The sequence below is a fragment of the Heptranchias perlo genome, chromosome 6 (genome assembly GCF_035084215.1).
Source record: "Heptranchias perlo isolate sHepPer1 chromosome 6, sHepPer1.hap1, whole genome shotgun sequence".
NCBI lineage: Eukaryota > Metazoa > Chordata > Chondrichthyes > Hexanchiformes > Hexanchidae > Heptranchias > Heptranchias perlo.
Window position 1 is genome coordinate 45977200 of NC_090330.1, and position 16267 is coordinate 45993466.

The 16267-nt window shown below is 42.9% G+C and overlaps 1 protein-coding gene across 1 annotated transcript in view; it reads right to left on the reverse strand.

Annotated features, from left to right (window-relative positions):
• Positions 1–15922, reverse strand: part of LOC137322520 (neuronal PAS domain-containing protein 2-like) — a 112748-nt gene extending 96826 nt beyond the window's left edge. Inside the window, exon 1 of the mRNA XM_067985447.1 lies at positions 15668–15922. Coding sequence (XP_067841548.1) covers positions 15668–15825 — 158 coding nt within the window. The 5' untranslated portion in view covers positions 15826–15922. The remainder of the gene's footprint in view (positions 1–15667) is intronic.
• Between the last annotated feature and the right edge of the window lie 345 nt (positions 15923–16267).

Sequence of the window (16267 nt, forward strand, 5' to 3'; positions counted from 1 at the left end):
CTCTCTATTCTTTCATCCAAGTCATTGATACATTTGGTGAAAAGCTGAGGCCCAAATACAGATCCCTGGATTACTTGTAACCAGGGCATCAGCGAGCTTTTCCATGGCTGTGTTCAGAAATGTGCTTTGCAAATATGTTCTTGAGTCATAGTTCAACAGAACTGAGCACTCCACTGCTGATTAGCAGAATTCAGTGGCCATAAAGCTACATGGCTAAAAAGAAAGAAAAATGAAGGGATTATTGTATCCATGTCGAGCTTGCCAGAACTATGGCATTAATGATAGCAAAATGGTACAACAGTGAAGAGATGAGCCACAATTCTTTTTCCTTGTCATTAAAATTTTAAAAATTGGGATTTTAGCACTCCAAATTCTGAAAGCAGAAAATATGGCAACTGGTGATTAAACTAAAAGCAACATGCAAATGTCACATGATCAGCTTTGTGTGTTATGCCAACATTATAATATTGGCTTAAAATGGTTTCCAACAGTGTTTTCTAATATCCAGCATATGTATAAATGTAAGTGTTTAATATCACAACAAATGTCTCTTCATTTACATAAGGTAGCTTGGTGGAAAGGACATATGTAGAAGGCAAGCTACTATATAATCTTCATATGGACAATAAAAGGGAGTAAAGGGGCTGCACATGAGTTTTTTGTACATTTTCCCAAGTGTGATTTCTCTATAAACCAGCAATGATATTTTAAACTAGCAGGATGGAATTATTGTTGGCAGTTGATAAGGAATCTTTCGTACATGAGACTTCATAAACAAATCATATATAAAAGAAGTTATGTTTGTTTTTATAGTCATCATAGCTTCATGTTCAAAAGTATACAAATATATTACAATGATTTGGATGACCTCAACAACAAAAAAAAATGACATTCTGAAGGAAACTGCTCTCAAAGCAACTTTTATGCTTGTAAATTTGTTATCATCTATATCAGTAATGTCAAAATACTCATGGGTGCAAATATGATACTCATTGCAGAGGAGGATGAGATCTGTTTCAAATGGGGAATACAAAACTACTCCTGTAACATTACTGTTTAAAACTCAAATGTTCTGATATCAAATGTTGAAAATCTCACGTAGCTAAAAATTTGAATATTTTTTGGTGCCATTAAAGACAAGTACATGGAGTGCTGGAATCAATTGGTGTAAAGACGTACCATGTCCAATGAGTCTGTTACTCGTGTTTATTACTATCGCAACGCATATATTATGATTAATAAAATACTGTAAATAATTGCTCACAAAATGATCACAAATATAGCCATTTCCTCCATTCACATATGCATTATATGATGATATAATTGAAGGCCAGACACAATATAGATTCTGAGTCATGTAATTGATGATTACCGTATGATACATTAGGTTAAAAAAAGGCAGCGTTTAACCCAATCCGTGGCATGTTTTTATAAATGAAAATATCCAGCACCATCCTATTATGACATCAGAATAACCAATAAAATTTTAAAATAATTAAACTTAATCAATTTTCAAGGATAACAAAATGAAATCTTTAAATCCTATTGTATAGCCATAAACTTAGCGGGATTCTTTCCAGCAATAAACTATTTGTAGGTTTGATTAAACATCTTGGCAGTCAATCAGCACAGGAGCTATTTATTACCTCATATACTGCTGACAAACGGAAGTTATAGCTTAAATGAAATGCTTGTAATATAAAAATTGTTCAGCAATGAAATACATTTCTTTTTTAAAAAGCAAATTTTGTTTTATAATATAAAACAGAAAATAATTGCCCTGACTTCACCACTAACTTATCACCTATCTCCATTACCTCACTGTCTCACCGCTCAAAATGTCTTCCCTATGTTTCTGTTATTCCTTAATGTCTGTAATTTAACCGTCATTTAATTTCATGTAATGTTGATTTGAGTGCAGGAACACCGTGAGGTTAAAGATATACAAATCCTAAATTAAAGAGAACAGCAAAAGGTATCACTGCAAAAAAAAAGTGAATATTAAAAGATTTTCAATTATTCTGCAGTAATAAAATTACACATACATTATTAAAAATTAACTCTTATGTTGTCAAACGTGGATATGGATGGGGTTGTGAAAGTTAGGATACAAAAACCTATTTTAATCCAAATTCCAGATTGCTATCAAGACCTCAAAAACATCATGCACTTGGCACTTTAGTCTTTCCTTGGAGATCTCTATAGCTCATGTCTAGCATGAAACCGATTCAGTTGCTGTATAATATACACACGTCCAGTATATGTAGTCATTCTTTAGTGTATAATGTTCCTTTAGAATTTTCTAGATCACATAGAAGTAATGCAGCTCCTTCAAGAAGAAAATAGTCAGGGAAGAATATAACAGTCAGGGAAGTATTAATAATATCAGCTCCACAACTTAAATTTTGTCTTACGTAGCATTCAGATAATGGTCACTGGGCAGGTATTTTTAAGTTAATTATCAACACAGAGATCTTTGTTAGGGCTTATGTTTTGAAAATTGCTGCTTGAGGAAGAACTGCAGGGGTTTCTCTGTGGAATAAAGGCTTTGTACCAGAACTAACAGCCTTACAAATGTAGGGGTTTTCATGTAATAGTTGGAATACAAGGCTTGTAAATTACTAATATATTTTCCATATTCTTATGCAGGCAAGGTACATAGTCAGCAGGAGTTCTCCCCTCTGAAAAAGGAGAAGAAAAGGAACTGTCTAACATAATGCAACACAACATGCAAAATTGCTGCAAATGGCATACAGTAAAGGACAATGAACATTCACAGCTGGTCGGCAGCTATATTGCTAAATGTAACTGCTGAAAATGCTGAAGCATTAACATAAATCTTTTAAGGTAATTTCAAACTTGTTGAGAATTCAACTTTATTTTTCATTTTTTCAAATAACATTTCCAGTGAATATTACTGAAAATTATGAAATAATTTTGTGTAATACCGAACCACATGAATATATAATACTGAACCATCTACAATATAAAATAGATATTGGGGGATTTTAATTCTACCTGCTGGGCAGGAATGGAGCAGGCAAGCAGTTAAAATGGAGTGGATCCGTTTCCTGCTCCATTCCCGCCGATCTCAGATTTAAATGCCATATGCCGTGGTGGTGGATGAGGCGCCGGCCAGACTCAGGCTGGAGCCTTTTGCATAAATGTTAATCGGGTCCTATGTCGTCAATAGGACCCCAATGGCATTTTAACTGGAGCCTGAGCAGGGAAGCTGCCATTGCTTCGCAGGTGGTGGGAAGGACGAAGAGGCCTTCCAGGTAAGTGGAAAAAAAATTTCCTTTGTGGGAACAGGAGGAGTTGGAGTGTTCCTTCGGGCCCCACAAGGAAAATCGCAGCCTTCCATGCCCAGACTCCTCCCTTTCCCCTTTCTCTCCATAGACCCCATTACACATGTTATTACATATTTGTAACAGTGGATGATATGGAGAATTACAAAAATTATGTGCAGTAAAGTTGATGTAGGTCAACATATTATGGAGTGACATAGGCTTAAATGCACATACAAGTTAAAAAAACACAGGAAGTGCATACACTTTAGTAATTCATCATCCTACCTCCTATTATTTTTAAATACTAAACAGATGGAAGCCTTTACTTGCTTAGAACTATATTAAAAATTCCAGATCCTGAGCCAAAATGTGGAGATCCCAGCAGAATTATACTGTACCACAGCATTCAACTTTTGCGACTGGAAGTGGTAAGTGGCTATCATATACAAATTTTCTAAGAGTCACTCTGGCTGTGTGCGAATAGTTATCTTTAGTAGTTTGAGAAAGGATGTGAGGAGTGACTGTTGGATCACAGAGATCAGGGGGTAGAAGAGGAAAAGTAAGAGTGGCTATTTGTCTGTGTGAGCCAAGACACTGAGTGTTGGCAAGCTACTTCACTGTGGAAAGGGGCGGGGGAGGGAGGCATTACAGCTGGCCCAATCCTGTCCTCACCTGGGCCCCGATATTAGTGTGGAGGCGGGATGGCAGCGGGGGGGGGGGGGGGGGGGGGGGTGATTGGGCCCATGGGTAACCCACCCAATAAAAAAATGTCCATTTCACATGCGAGTCAATTGGAGCCACTTAACGTGGCTTCCGGGTTTGCCGTCCGAAAGCTGCGTAGCGGGCAGACTGCGCACCCACATCACAGGCTGATAGCTGGAGGAGCTCTATTTAAAGGGGCAGTCCTCCAATGGCTCCTCCTGGAGCAAACACCCACACACCACAATGGAGCAGCACAGGGGCAAGGCTGCACCAAGATTCAGTGATGCCTCACTCCAGGTGCTACTGAATGGGATGAGGAGGGGGAGGGATGTGTTCTGCCTGGCGGACGGGAGGAAGTGGCCTGTTTCTGCCACCAAGAAGGCCTGGCTTGAGGTGGCAGAGGAGGTCACCAGCAGCAGCAACATCTGCCACACCTGGGTCCAGTGCAGGAAGCGTTTCAATGACCTAACTAGGTCAGTCAAAGTGAGTACACTTACTGATTTTCCTACATTCCGTATTCCACATCACCGCCCCCACCCCCCAACTCATTCTGCACTGCCAACACTACTCTATCACATCACTCCCCACACCCACGTATGGCTCATCCTCAACTTACCTGCACTTCCTCAGCACTTCCTCAACTCCCCATTAGTCACCCCACCACTACCATTCAACCCAATCCTCATACAATGTCATGGCTCTGTTTCATACTCACCCCCTGATGCATCTCTTTCACGTTCAGCCGCACTCAAACCAACGCATTCATCGGTTGGTCACATCACTATCACTCACTTACGCGTCTGTACTTTCTTCCCTTATAGAAGAGAGCTGGTGTACAGGATGCTGGTGAGACCACACCTGGAGTATTAATTACAGTTCTGATGCCCTTATTTAAGGAAGGACATACTTGCATTGGAGGCAGTTCAGAGAAGGTTCAGTAGGTTGATTCGGGGTATGGAAGGGTTGTCTTATGAGGAAAGATTGAACAGGTTGGGTCTATACTCATTGGAATTTAGAGAATGAGAGGAGATCTTATTGAAACATACAAGATTCTGAGGGGACTCGATAGGGTAGATGCTGAGAGGATGTTACTCCTCATTGGGGAATCTAAAACTAGAGGGCATAGTCTCAGAATAAGGGGTCACCCATTTAAGACGGAAATGAGGAGGAATTTCTTCTCCCAGAGGGTTTGAATCTTTGGAATTATTTACCCCAAAAAGCTGTGGAGGCTGAGTCATTGAATACATTCAAGGCTGAGTTAGACAAATTTTTGATCAGCATGGGAGTCAAAGGATATGGGGAAAGGGTGGGAAAGTAGAATGTAAAAATCAGATCAGCAATGATCTCATTAAATGGCGGAGCAGGCTCGAGGGGCCGAATGGCCTACTCCTGCTCCTATCTCTTATGGTCTCTTATAGTCTTACAGCTCAGAATGCACGGGAGAGGGCGAGGACCGGAGGGCGGCCGCAACAAATTGTCGTCTTCATGGACGCAGAGCAGGAGGCACTGGAGCTCAGCCAAATCCTCGAGTGCCTGTCCGTCCAGGATGCCGAGACTGGCACCCGACAAACGTCTGGTGACATAACTTTAACATTCAGCACACACAATATGAATTGATGTTAACATGCCTTGCCATCTTCAGCACCTCAGTATGCTCATCGCAACATGACACATCTGTGATCATACTTAATATTGCCTTCTGTTCTCTTACAGGGCCTTCAGCGACTGCTGTGACGGCAGAGGGTGATTCCTCAGAGGACCTACCGGCCTCTGAGGGTGTACCGTCACATCTTAGCGAGCCATCCACCAGCGCAGATACTCACACCTCGGTGGGTCCTAGTCCTCAGTTAGTTGGGTTGGCACCTGGTGAGTTACCACACGTGAGCATGAGCAGATGCTGGTGGCAAGGGCAGCTGCGGAGAGTCTGCTTGGTGGGAGTGCTCCTCTCCAGGCTCTGCTCAGCTGAACGCAGATGCTGAACCCTGGGGGTCATCTTTTAAAAGGAGAATGATCAAGGGACAGCAGCACATTTACGAGGTGCTGGAACAGGCGCCACACGCACACTCCACAATAGCGCAGAGGATGGAGGAGTCTAACTCCTGCATGAGTGGAATGGTGGCACAGGTACAGGAAGGAACCTCTGAGATAGTGTCACAGGAACATGAGCAACTCCCTGAGATACTGTCACGGGTAAGTGCGGGAATGTCTGCGATGGAGAGAAGGCTAGCCTTCATTGAGCTTCAAGCACGGCTCACAAATGAGTCCATTCAGGCCCTGATAACGGCCATTCGGATTCACAGTGAACAACATTCTGCTGCCTTAAGCAGGTGGACGGATACATTAGCACTGGCCTTACAAGGCTTCACACATGTCCTCCAAACTATTGTCCAGCAGAGTTGTAAGAGTGATGTGGGCCTGGCCCAGGGGAGGGATGATAGCGAAAGGGGACACGGAAGTGGGGAGGGCACTCAAAGCGCTCCCACATCTCACCCGTTGCCCCCCTCTCAACCAGTACCCACTATGCTGCCTCCTCTCCAGGTGGCCTCCTTCACAGGCACCAAAACCCAGAGGGTGTCGGCCCAAAACATCTAATCGGTCAGGGCATGAACAAGAGAAACCTGCCACTACCTCTGCTGCAGCCACAGGGGATGCACCACGTAGGAGTAGTCGGAAGAGAAAGACGAAGGTTTTGTAAGCACGAAGGGTAAGCACAAGAGTGTTTTTTATTTATATTAGCTTTTTATTAAACTCACATTAAATATTATTATTGTCACCACTACTGCCACGTCTTGGCCATTCTTGACTGGCTTTTGTAATAGGGCCCTTTCATGAGGTTCACCATGAACGGCGACACTTGATGCCATCCATTGTTTCACTCTACAGTGGGTGTATGTGTTATTGCGGGCCTGTCTTGTGCAGAGAGGGGTGGGGGGGGTGGTGCCTGCTGGTGTGGGCGCTGCTCTATCCAGGTAGTGTGGGGACTGGACTCTTCACACTGTCTGATGTTAGGAGAACCGTTCACATATCAGTGACTCCCTGGCCTCACGAGCAGCCAGGTGAGTCGCTGCTCTGCCTATGGGTTACTACTGCTCCTGCTCCTGCTTCTCCTCCTCCTCCTTCTCCGCCTCCTCAATGTTGGTGGCAGATGTGGATGGGGCCTCCTCAAGCGGCACCCCTCTCTGCTCTGCCATGTTGTGCAGGGTACAACATGACTATAATGCGTCCCACTCTGTCTGGTGCGTATTAACACGCTCCCCCAGAACGATCAAGGCACCCAAATCGCATCTTGGGCAGCCCTATAGCATGCTCAATTGTGGACCTGGTGGCGATGTGGCTGTCGTTATATCGACGCTGTTGCTCGGTGATGGGGTTCCTCAGAGGTGTCATGAGCCACGTATGCAGTGGGTATCCCCTATCCCCGAAGAGCCAGCCCTTAAGGGTGTTCCGTGCATGGAAGAGGGGCAGGATGTTGGATTCCCAGAGGATGAAGGAATCTTTTGCGGTGGTCACAAACGAGCGGAGTGTTGATGGAGTGATACCCCTTCCTGTTGATGAACAGTCCTGACTCGTGTGGAGGTGCTCGGATTGCTATATGGGTGCAATCGATTGCACCCTGTACCCATGGGAAGCCAGCCACAGAGTGGAATCCCACTGCCCTCTCCGTCTGGCTGAGGTCATCCATGGGTAAGCTGATGTACTGCAAGGGGGCCTGCGAAACAAGCCGTCGGTGACCTGCCTTATGCACTTGTGTGCAGACGACTGAGAGACACCGGCGATGTCCCCGGTGGCACCCTGGAATGATTCGGAGGCGAAGAAGTTGAGGGCAGTGGTGACTTTGACAGCGACAGGTAAGGAGATGCTGCTCGGCCCAGCTGGGAGCAGCTCGGTATGAAGGAGGCTGCAGATATCTGTTACTACCTGGCGACTGACTCTGAGCCTCCGTATGCACTGCTCCTCAGAGGTCCAGGAAGTTGAGTCTCGGTCTGGAGGCCCTGTGGCGAGGGTAATGCCTCCTGCGACGTCGCTCTCTGTTGGTGCCCTCTGTGCTCTTGTGCAGGTGCCTGTGGCGGAGATGGATGCCGTGCCTGGCGAGGCTGGTGATGTTGTTCATCCTCGGATGTAGTGGTGAATGCAGCCATGGCGCCCCCCCACCCCCATCCTGACGGTGTGAATTTGAGGGGGTCCGCAAAGTAGTTAAATATGTTTGAACAGCAGAATTTTGAGTGGAAAGTAAGAATTTTCAGTGCAAACACAAAGATCTTGTAGCCAAATCTTTGTCAGAAATAACAGAGTGCCCTGCTGCAATAAGTGACCTTTTCTCCCCATCTGTCAAATAAGCATTTGAATCTCCCACTGGCTGCTGGCTGAAACACGTCTGTTGCAACATGCAGTATTTCCCACAGCATGGGAAACACGCTGAGGATGCTTCAAAATCGCACCCCTGCCAAAATGTGGAGAAAATTACATGCTTCAAGTACTTAAACTACCTCAACAACTATGTAAATGATCATCCAGCCGGCTTTAATTGCCGGTGGGACTTCCGCATTGGGAGGCACCCAGAAGCGTCAATGGGGAACCCGGACGTCAGTGGGTTGGAGCTGGGCTCCGAAACCGAACGGGATTTCCCCGATTTTCGGAGCCCCCCCCCCCCGCCCCCAATGCACCCGCTACTTCACTGGAAAATCGAGCCCTTGATGTCCACACGAGCATTCCAGCAAGGGCGCTGGATATTGATCAGCAATAGGAACCCTGGTTAATTCCCCCACTCTAACCAAGTGACACTTATGCTAATTGTAGTGTTCCAACTAAGATCAGCGAACTCAGCACACACTGTGGATCACTGACCTCCTGATGTGTATGGCTGAGCTAATCACTACTTTAACCAACTGGGTGATTGGGAAAGTGGGCTGGATATTCTATACAGGCTCATTTATTTGTACTTTAATTGTGGTTTTAACCACTTTAAATATGTATTTTGTATTGATCACATTTTTCTGTGGAGGGATTGGAAGTAATCTATTTGGTAGGGACTATAATACCAACAGTAATGGATGCATAATAAACAAAATTATATTATATACAGTGAATAAAATGTTCACTGTATATAGTATCACAACTTTTATCTTCTGCAACTGTGGATGAACTATTGCAGAAAATAAATGGCATGATGCTTTCGTACTAATAATACAGTGGTATGTCTACAAGCCAAACATTAAAGTGCCCTTTAAGAACATAAGAAATAGGAGCAGGAGTAGGCCACATAGCCCCTCGAGCCTGCACCGCCATTCAATCAGATCATGGCTGATCTTCAAACTCAACTCCACTTTCCTGCCTGATCCCCATATCCTTTGATTCCCTTAGAGTCCAGAAATCTGTCTATCTCAGCCTTGAATATATTCAATGACTCAGCATCCACAGCCCTTTGGGGTAGTGAACTTCAAAGATTCACAACCCTCTGAGTGAAGAAATTCCTCCTCATCTCAGTCTTACATGGCCGACCCCTTATCCTGCAACTATGCCCCATAGTTCTAGACTCTCCAGCCATGGGAAATAACCTCTCAGCATCTACCCTGTCAAGCCCCCTCATAATCTTATGTGTTTCAATTAGATCACCTCTCATTCTTCTAAACTCCAGAGAATATAGGCCCATTCTACTCAACCTCTCCTCATAGGACAACCTTCTCATCCCAGGAATTAATCTAGTGAACCTTCACTGCACCGTCTCTAAGGCAAGTATATCCTTCCTTAGATAAGGAGACCAAAACTGTACACAGTACTCCAGGTGAGGTCTCACCAAAGCCCTGTACAATTGTAGTAAGACTTCCTTACATTTGTACTCCAACCCCCTTGCAATAAAGGCCAACATTCAATTTGTTTACCTAATTGCTTGCTATACATGCAAGCTAACGTTTTGTGTTTCTTGTATGAGGACACCCAGGTCTCTCTGAACACCAACATTTAATCGTTTCTCACCAGTTAAAAAATATTCTGTTTTTCTATTCTTCCTGCCAAAGTGAATAACCTCACATTTCCCCACATTATATTCCATCTGCCACCTTCTTGCCCAATCATTGAATATATATCCCTTTGCAGACTCTTTGTGTCCTCCTCACAGCTTATTTTCCCACCTAGCTTTGTATCGTCAGCAAACTTGGATACATTACACTCGGTCCCATCATCTAAGTCATTAATGTAGATTGTAAATAGCTGAAGCCCAAGCACCGATTCTTGCGGCACCCCACTAGTTACAGCCCGCCAGCCTGAAAATAACCCGTTTATCCTTACTCTCTGTTTTCTGTCCATTAACCAATCCTCTATCCATGCTAATATGTTACCCCCAACCCCATGAGCCCTTATCTTGCATAACAATCTTTTATGTGGCACCTTATTGAATGCCTTTTGAAAATCCAAACATACGACATCCACTGGTACCCCTTTATCTACCCTGCTAGTTACATCCTCAAAAAACTAATAGGTTTGTCAAACACGATTTCCCTTTCATAAAACCATGTTGACTCTATCTAATCATATGATTTTCTAAGTGCCCGGGGTTACCACTTCCTTTATAATAGATTCCAGCATTTTCCTGATGACTGATGTCAGGCTAACTGGCCTGTAGTTCCCTGTTTTCTCTCTCCCTCCTTTCTTGAATAGCGGGGTCACATTTGCTACCTTCCAATCCGTTGGGACCGTTCTAGAATCTAGGAAATTTTGGAAGATCATAACCAATGCATCCACTATCTCTGCAGCCACCTCTTTTAGAACCCTCAGATGTAGGCCATCAGGTCCGGGGGATTTATCAGCTTTTAGTCCTGATAGTTTCTCAAGTACTTTTTCTCTACTGATATTAATTACTTTAAGTTCCTCACTTTCATTAGACCCTTGGTTCCCCACTATTACTGGTATATTTTTGTGTCTTCTACTGTGAAGACAGATACAAAATATTTGTTTAACGCATCTGCCATTTCCTGATTCCCCATTATAATTTCTCCTGTCTCAGCCTCTAAGGGACCAACGTTTACTTTTGTTATTCTCTTCCTTTTTACACACTTGTAGAAGCTCTTACAATCCGTTTTTATATTTCTTGTTAGTTTACTTTCATATTCTATTTTCTCTCTTTTTATCAATTTTTTGGTCGCCCTTTGCTGGTTTCTCAAACTCTCCCAATCCTCAGGCATACGTCATATGTCAAATTATCTTAACCTCACAACTATACTCCGCAGTCCTGGTGCATGATGATATATTTTGAGAAGTATACTTTTAATAATAAATACCTCCAAGTCAGTTAAAGGTTGGGTTCCAGCACTTATCATGAATTACTCAAACTTTTCCTTGTTTATAACTTCATCATAACTCTTCACTCAGATTAATCCTCAGTATCTGCTACTCTATAACATAATACTTTTCTTACCAATTTTCTTCCCTCTCTTTTCCTTCCGTCCTCTCGTGACGTTAACTCAATGCTGTAGTAGGATTCTATGAGGACTGATTACTTTCCAATACCATTATTCATGTGTTAGCACTGGCAGGCTATTCAACACCAGAGGCATCACAGTCAATCCTAATCCTGTCCTTACCTGACTTCCACACACACGTACCTTCCAGTAGGAGTCACTGGATACTGGTCAGGCATGGAAACCCTAGATAAATTTCCCCTCCCAAATGAGGGCAATTGTAGCATCCCTACCATCATTTCAGCTGAGATGGGGCAGGGCAGATAGGAGAGCAGAGCTTTAAAAATAACCTCTAAAAACAACTGCAAGCTCTGAAAGTAGTTTACAGCTATTATTTGGGATACACAAGTCAACTTGTAATTCACATCTTGTTTCCATTTCAGCACTTCTGAACTAATAACAGCACATAACCAATGCCTGTGCCATGGGTTTCTAAAGTGGTTGAGTTTGGATTACACAGTTCAAAGCTGATGCACTTTACATACTGGCAGGAATTTTACGAGATGCCAGTTTCACTTAGGATTTCCCAACAAAGTCAAACAGGATATATTACTGTATTCCTAATTCACTGAAGCTCTGTAATAAGAACATGTTATATGGAACATGGAATTCACTGAAAAGATGTTTATTTTGCTGTACAGTGAATTCTATATTCGATATAGGAGCACTTAAAAAAATACAGTGTGTTAGGTGCTTAAAGACATTAAAAATCTGTAGTTTGCTAGATTAAGCTATCAGAAATTTCAGTAATGCACTGAATTATTGGAATTAATGGAATTCCCTCCCTAAATCTCCCTGCCTCTCTCTCTTCCTTTAAGATGCTCCTTAAAACTTACCTCTTTGACTAAGCTTTAGGTCACCTGTTCTAATGTCCCCATCTTTGGCTCGGTGTCAATTTTTGTCTGATTATGCTCCTGTGAAGTGCCTTAGGACGTTTTACTACATTAAAGGTGCTATATAAATGCAAGTTGCTGTTGCTATTGCTGGTTAAATGTTTTACATGATGTTTGAATATTTCTTTTAAGAGATAGAATCCAGGAATCACAGATCAATATATAAAAATACCTGACAGAAAATGTGAAGATAATTTTAAAATATATCGGTAAATTTTGTGAGATGCCATGACGCCAGCCTATTTTACCCTATCTGGTCACGGTACACAATATAAATACAGGTCTAATTTATTCTCAACCTTGTTTTCAAATTCGTCCATGGCCTCGCCCCCTCCCTATCTCTGTAACCTCCTCCAGCCCTACAACCCTCAAAGATTTCTGCGCTCCTCCAATTCTTGCCTCTTGCGTATCCCTATTTTAATCTCCCCACCATTGGCGGCCGTGCCTTCAGCTGCCTCGGCCCTAGGTTCTGGAATTCCCTCCCTAAACCTCTCCGCCTCTCTACCTCTCTCTCCTCCTTTAAGATGCTCCTTAAAACCTAACTCTTTGACCAAGCTTTTGATCACCTGTCCTAATATCTCCTTATGTGGCTCGTGTCAAATTTTGTTTGATAACGCTCCTGTGAAGCCCCTTGGGATGTTTTACTATGTTAAAGGCGCCATATAAATGCAAGTTGTTGTTGTTGATAAGAGGAATAATTGTTTAAATGATATATGAAAAGATGTTCATCAATACAGAGCTTCCCGCCCCTTATATTTTTGAGTGATTATTAAAGTGAGGGTTAGCAGTGCTGGATCTGGAATGCTTTTTCTCCTTATGTTTTGGTAATGTCAGAATCAAGCACGCACAGGTCAGGCATAGCGCAGGCTACAGATAGAAGCAAAGTTCCCTCTACTCTGCTCTAGCAATATGTTTTAGCCACATCCCCATCCCACACTCATTTCATTTCTGATGTTTAGTTTATATTATAGAACCACTTCCAATTGGAGCATCTCTACCATTGCTCTGGCTCAGATCAGCCAATTCAGCATTGACAGTGGATCAATGACACCTGGGACCTTTCTGGTCCATATGGCTTAGCTACTGTAAATCAGCTGGGTCATCAGAGGAATGTTGGAATTCTGCAGTGCCAGTGACAACAACAGTGAATGTGACTTTTATTTCTGGCACTGGATCGTTGCCTGTTGCCTGGGAAATGTTTGCACTCACCAGTGATTGGCAAACTGCATCAGTGGTCTTTATAGGCTGGTTGGACAACAGCCTGAACCATGGAAAGATAGATTGGTGGGTGGTGATACCATTGCTTGGCCGCAGTTTCCATAGTTGCTCCAGCTCGACTGCCTCTGGCTGTGTGAAGGGAAACCACCTCTTCAGATGGGTCTCTGCACTTCCACAGACACTAATCATTACCTCGTATATGTTACAGCACTATTGGCAAAATCGGTGCTGATGTTGACAACAGAGCTGTTAGGTAAACGCATCATGAGTGAGGCATTCAAGTTAGTGTTAAATTATGGGCAGTTTTGTGCTGTTGGCCCACACCCACCCCACTAGAAACTGGGTTAAGCAGATTAAGTGTTAATAGTCATGAATGCCTAGTAGCAGCAGTCAGAGGAGGAAAAGGAAAATGGTAAATCAGATGGCATCATCTGTGATATTATGCATTTACAGCTTACAAAAGTGTTACAATAAAACATCTTTTCTTTGGCCAAATTGTTGACATTTTGGATTTTAATATGCTGTTTTATAAGTGGGCTTCATTGTATCTGCAACTCATCCTAGACTTATCTATTTCAAATTAAGTGATTGTGAATTTGAGGGTACTGCGTATAACAAAATAGTACTAACTGGAGAGGAATATTATACATAAAATTATTTGTGGGCACAAGGCCCACAATTTACAAAGTTTTGTAACTCTTTGAAAGGTGGTGTCAGATTATTGTGGGTGGGGTAGGGGCAACTTGTTAATAACTCCTGTTAATGTGTGATTGCAGGATTATCGTTTTTGTTAAATTCGAGCCATGGGAGTCCTCCACATGCTTGTAAAATGGTATAACACTTGCCGTGCATTCATGGGAAATTTGGTTGTTGCTTTCGCCAAGGAGACAGAAAGGGTGGTAGAGGCAGAAACCCTAATCACATTTAAAAAGTACTTGGATATGTACCTGAAGTGCCATAACCTACAAGGCTACGGACCAAGTGCTGGAAAGTGGGATTAGGCTGGGTGGCTCATTTTCGGCTGGCGCAGACACAATGGGCTGAATAGCCTCCTTCTGTGCCGTAAATTTTTCTATGATTCTACAACACCTATCTTTCATTTAGCAAAAATCCATGGATAAGATTAAGGATGTATGGTAATATCAATCATGTAGACAATGATCACAACACTGGTTTAACATGACTTTATCTGTACATGATCCTGCAACATTGTGAATTAGTGCAGCACATAGTGTAATAAAGTCTATTTTCCAGTTTTCTGCCAAGCACTTCCTCTAGATAAGCAATAATGAGTGAGGAAACATACATGCCAATAAGGGTGAAGTGTATGCCTTTGTGTAAGTTGCCTGGACATCCTTTCAGTCTTGGAATGGTATATGGAATGAACGGAACTAAGGACGTAGCAAAAATAAACAATTTATAATGTAGGGGAGGGGAACCAAGGAAGATATCTGGTACATTAATCCATTATACCAAAATTTAAGACAAAAATGTGCTAAATAAATTAGCAATGGCATAGACACCCTGTTACCTTGTATTGTATGCCCCTGGGAAAACACCTACAGTACACTCCAACAAAACAACGCGGTAAAACCCAGACATATAGTGGGGTAGATTTTGATCTTCACCGCCTGGGCAGTAAACTGGCAGAGCAGATCACCCGCCTAGGCGGTGAACACGTGTGATTTTCATTTCCACAATGGAAATTTGCATTTTTTAGAGAATACGAAAAAAAAGTTGCACGCATTACTGTAATTTTATCATGACATTCAGCATTCAAAATTTACGGAGCATCAGTCACGTATAGATTAATGTGTTTTCAAAGTTGCATAAGACATTCAAGAATCAAAGGGAACCAAAAATGTATTCTCTCAACACCGCCCGCACAAAGTCCTGAAATAATAGGGACGATTTCGCACCCGAAAGCAACAAATAATAGCCGTTTATATAGACATATAAAATGAACCTGAGAGTTTTAAAAGGCCCGCTTAAATCTACACAGCCGATCCTGAAAGTTTTTTTTTTGAATAGAACATTTGGGAAGCAGAAGCAGGCAGTAGAAGAGACGGTGATTGTGGTGAGTGAGTTTGAGTGAGTGGCTGAGGTTTACCTGCTGCCGCTGTTGACACCTGCCGTGTGTCTCCACGTGGGCGACTCGCTGCTGCTGTCAGGTGAGGCGATCCGAGAGCGGTCACTGGGCACCACCGGGCGGCTGCGGATGAGCATGAAATACGGTCTCCTACATGATTTCTTCTCGTTGTATCTCATGTTGCAAACGCATCTCAAGGCACGGAACTAAACCTGCAGAATGAAAACAGTGAAATCCGCAGACTTCTCAATCACTACAGAAACTATCAAAACGGCAGAAGCGCATTTACAAAAAAAAAACTGATTATATAATCAATGCAATTCTGTCACTCTTCGTATAAAGTGATGATCAAGGAAAACTGATAGCAAAAAAAATTGGGATAAATAATCGTTAAATCGGTCAGAGAGAATTTTTTTTTCTACATTGCACTCAAACCGGATTGTAATTTTTTTTCCTCCGTCGGAGAAAGCAAACCTCTATGACTGGAAGAGGAGGAAATGATCCACTGACCTAAATATTTTTCCAAACATCTGTGACCTTTTTCTGGCTCCTGTGGGAGGAGACAGGCGCGAGTCCAAGGAACGGAGCCAAGAGAAAACTGCGGCAGGGAGGTGAGGATCC